Source organism: Octodon degus, unplaced genomic scaffold, assembly GCF_000260255.1.
Source record: "Octodon degus isolate 3935 unplaced genomic scaffold, OctDeg1.0 scaffold00176, whole genome shotgun sequence".
Taxonomy (NCBI): domain Eukaryota; kingdom Metazoa; phylum Chordata; class Mammalia; order Rodentia; family Octodontidae; genus Octodon; species Octodon degus.
Genome location: NW_004524752.1, coordinates 411,065 through 415,868, shown reverse-complemented (window position 1 = coordinate 415,868; position 4,804 = coordinate 411,065). Strand labels below are relative to the sequence as shown.

The window sequence follows — 4,804 nt, the reverse complement described above, 5'->3', positions numbered from 1 at the left end:
GGAAGGAAGGAAGGAAGGAAGGAAGGAAGGAAGGAAGGAAGGAAGGAAGGAAGGAAGGAAGGAAGGGAGGGAGACAAAAAGGAGACCAAAAAACAGTCTCAAAAGTAATACATTGCATAGAGAGGTCCAGGAGAACACAGTGCAATTAGATATACTCTATGCACCAGAACTCAGTACAAATGAGTGTCTTCATTTTGCTAAAAGGCAAGGTACTGATTTTCTTCCACTGCCCAGAATATCACTAAACCTCCTCTTGCTAGCTCAGCTTTTCAACCCACCACATTTTTGATGCAAAAAGATATTTTTGTATCAAGAATATCAGCTCACCACATTACTAGAAATGATGTTTGGCTGTTTCTAGGAAGAATAATCCATCCTCAAAGAACAATGATTTGTAATTATTGATTTTATTCAGACATATGAGCTGTCAGATCTGAAATTAATTTCTGAAGGCAAGGCCAAAAATGAGAATGGTATTAACATATTCACCATGCATCATCCTTAGGTGCATGTAATTTTGAAGTACTAGCAGGGTATGCAAAATTTATTTCCATCTCCTCTCTACAAAAAAATGGTTGTTTTGAAGGAGTTGTAATTCATTCAAATGAGTTACTTCTTGAATATGCATTAATAATTAGTAGCTCTTTCAACATCATATTCCAGTACACTGGCATTCTTCATGCAGAAAATCACCAAACATCAGGCTTCCTAGAGCAAAACAGATTCTTCACATTCTGGGGGAAGTAGGAAAGTATTTCATGCTTCCAATTTGGCTTAGAAATAGTATTCTTTATGAAATCATCCCATTAAAATGCCATCATCCTGTTTAAATAACTTGCGTAAGTCAGTGGCTTCAAGAGAAGTCAATGAATCTTGGAACCCAGAGTGGATAACTAGACTCATCCCTGTGTCTCCTTACCTCACAGACATCAACAAAATGACCTTTCAAGAGCTCTGCTTTAAGAACCCAAAGTTGGCTGTAGAGAAGTTGAGTGATGACTACAAAATATACTGTGAGAAAGCACCGAAAATAGGCAAGTGTTTAAACTTAAGGATAGATTTAGGCAAAACCTGAGCATTTTCTGATGCAAGAGACAGTCAGCAGAAAAAAACCAAACTTTGTGGTGGAGATATGGTCAAGACATAATAACTATGTCTTTTATTTCATCTTGAAAAGCAATAGACAAGTACCACAAGAGCAGGATGCAGCTATAAATCATCAAAAATGACGGTGATCATGATTGTTCATTCCTACTTTGCTATCTAGTAGGGATTTTAAACAATACAGAACCATCTTCTGCCAAGTTTTCTGGAATAAGAGATTTGTGGAAGAATGTTTGTTAGGGCATGCTCTTGGGATAACATCTAGGAGGGGGTGAAGAAGGTAGCATGGGGCAGAGGCAGGTATTCAACTATGGGATAGTTGCACCAGGCCTTGGTGGACAGGATAGGCCTTGCTGAGCGGTCCTTCACTGAAGCAAGTGCCCTGGCCTTTTGTACTTCCACGCTGATGCGTATGTGATGTGGAAACCCTGGAGGAGAAGATAATCTTGAGCCAGGCAACTTCTTTTGGCTGAGGCAACTCCCAGGAGACCCTCAGCTGTGAGCTGTTTGTGGCCAATAGCCAGGCAGCTAGAGAAATGAGTGCTTTGCTCCTAAAAGGAAGATATAGGTAGCACCCAGTAGCAACACAGCTGTCCACTTGCTTTGAAAAGACATCTCTCCCTTTCTTAGTACTTTCTTCAGAAATCAGGTTCCTTTCGTTTCCTGGGAAACTTATTCTAGAAAGGATTTCTCTACTGGTACAACTTGTGTGGGACCAAAACTGCGAGGTCTGGAGATCTCTCATCACTCCTCTGCTCCCCACCCTAGAGTGTGCTCTTACTTAGCTGATAACTCTGCTGATCTTGGAAGGGCTTACAAGGAGGCCCAGCCCTGATGTCTCTGCGATCCTGGTCCTCAGGACAGGCTGTGGGTGCCTACTTGTCAATTTGCCATCAGGATTGGGCTAGGAAGTACTAAGAGAACTAGAAAATTCTCACCTTCCACTAATACCTTCCCTTCAGTCCAACACCACAGGATCCATTCTAGTTTTCTTCCTTTCCATGTTTCTAGCTCTCTTCTTTGGCAACAAAAGACCTGATTCATACTCTCTTATATTTATCTACTTATTTAATTGACCCTCTCCCTGTAACTCATTTCTGTCTCCACTGCCACACTTACACCTCACAGATGCCTTCCCCCCTTACCTGGGACTCTGGTGTCCTGTGACAGCACCTCCAGCCATTCTCCTTATCTCATTTGGACTCTACTGCCTCTGTCCAGGGTGCTGTCTTATGTGGAAACCAACCTCACTATGATCCATCTGATAACTTCTCCCTATATATCACTCTCTTCACGTCACTGAGGCTCTGACTCCCAGTACCTGACCATCCTTTCATCCTTCCCCACCCTGCCCAGGTACTAACTCATTACACCAAGCATTATTCATTTCCTATATGGGTCCTTTGTTCATCTTGCTTGGACTCTGTTATCCCACACCAGGCAACAAGGGCATTTTGTGTTCTTCCCATCTGCCCCATTCCAATCCATGTTGGCTTGCTACCCTGTCCTCCCACCTGGGTCTCCTCCTCTGGCTTGGACTACTCCCAGTGCACCAAATTTTTCATATATTTTTTGTTCCTTGCAGTTCTGAATTCTGTGAGCGAGGTTGCCCTTCATGTGAACACCCTTCTCAGTCTGGGTAGGCTTCAGATAGCAGTGCAGGAAGTCCTGTGGGGAATTTCTTCTTACCTTACCTGAGTGCCTGACATCCCATTAGGTCGTTATGGCCCGTTTCTCCTTTTAGTGCTATCACTTAACTTGTTCTCCCCTAACTCATGATTTTAGAACTTCATTGTTTAGCCATCATATAAGTTTGTTTGTTTGTTTAACTCAGTGTAGTGGTGGGAGAAATGTCCATGTCTTCACTGAGTGTTTCTTCAGGCCCCACTCCCACACATTTAATTTGTACAATTTTAATTCTGTTCATAGCACATCCTTTTTTTTTAATTGTGTGTGTGTGTGTGTGTGTGTGTGTGTGTGTGTGTGTGGCTAGCTCAGCCCACTAGGGGTCGTGGCTGGCTGGCATGTGGTGCTGGGGGATTGAACCGTGGTCCCAGTACTTTAAGCTTGTTCTAAGTAGGTGCTTTAGACCACGGAGCCATCTCACCAGCCCCATAGCACATCCTTTTAGTCTGACCTTCTGACCTGACTCAGTTAGCATCTATCACCCCAGTATCTCAAGCCATCCTCCCCAACAGAAGGAAATAAAGAGCTGAAACCTCATAGTTGTTTCCTTGATGAAATACTCTCAAAAATTACTTCAAATAACCCAGCCTCAGATTTTTTCTATCTGCTTATTGCTTATTTGATCTCTTTTCCTAATAATTACGAGAAGCAAGACAAGGAAGATATGCTTAATCAACTGTTCTATTAAACAAATATAACTTTCACTCTACCTCTTAATTACTCATCCTTTCTTCCTTTCCAAAGATAATGGCAGTTTAGTTCTGTCTGGGTTTCCTTCACGTGCTTAATATTTTTCAAACATAACTTGAATCAAGCATCATGCACTTTTTCGTGCATGGCTTGTGTCATTCACCGTTATGTTTGTGAGTTCAGCTAGGTTGTTGAATGCAGAGATTGTTGACTTATTTTTGGTAAGGCAGAGAAGTTCCATAATAATCACCTCAATTTCTTATTGCCCCCCCCTTAATGAGCCTCTTTTTGCAGGAAATTTTAATACAAAAACATACTGTTTATCTGTATGTATAACTGCGATATATAAAAGAACAGAATTGGTTGTAACACTCAAGAAACAATTGTTTCTTGTGACAATAACATCCTCTTTGAATTTGCATCCTATGCTATAGTGTATCCAAAGTATAAATATATTGTGTTTTTAATCCATTCAAAGGTATTTTGTTTTGTTTTGTTTTTGTCCTTTTGAGATAGAGCCTCACTGTGCAGTTGGGGCTGGCCAAGAGCTCAGTTTGTATCCCAGGCTGGTCCTGAACTCACAATGATCCTCCTGCCTCAGCCTCCTGAGTGCTGGGATTACAGGTGTGCACCAGCATGCCTGGCTGCAATCCATTCAAAGCTGACAAGCATTTGAGTTGTCTAGTTTTGAGATACTCAATATAATCGTCTACTATATAACAACAATGGACCACATATACTATGGCTGGTATCATACTGTGTGTATTAGGCTATACCATCTAGGTTCGTATAAATATACTTTGTGGTGATTCCACAAATCCTAAGACACCTAACAATGTATTTCTCAAAAGGTATTGACACATGCATGCAGAAGGCTCTTATGAACATCTTTCCACATACTATTTTGTGTTCATATGAGCACATTTCTCTCAAATATATACCAAAAGTTTATATTTCACAAGATATACATATATTAAAGATTAATATGGAATTTCCAATAAATTTGTAGTGTTTGCACAAATTTATATTTCCATCAACCAAATATGTGAAATCTAGTTACTCTGATATTCCAGATTTTTATTTTTATTTTATACTTCACCTCCCCCTTTGTGGTGCTATTTCTGTCACCAAACTAATGTCCCTGTCAGTGTGGGTTCATTTCTGCACATCTTTACTTGGTCCATGTGTATTTTCTTGCACAGATATAGCACTATTAGTTACAATAAATTTGTAACAAATGTTGGCAATTGGTTACAACTTCTCTTCTCTGCTTTAATTTTTTAAGAATAATACACCTTTTCTTTTTTTTGACATCAGTTATTTT

At 40.3% G+C, this 4,804-nt stretch overlaps 1 protein-coding gene across 1 annotated transcript in view; it reads left to right on the top strand.

Annotated features, from left to right (window-relative positions):
- Positions 1-4,804, top strand: part of Rgsl1 (regulator of G protein signaling like 1) — a 79,807-nt gene that overhangs the window by 31,653 nt on the left and 43,350 nt on the right. The window contains exon 9 of the mRNA XM_004643456.2: positions 927-1,034. Coding sequence (XP_004643513.1) covers positions 927-1,034 — 108 coding nt within the window. The remainder of the gene's footprint in view (positions 1-926; positions 1,035-4,804) is intronic.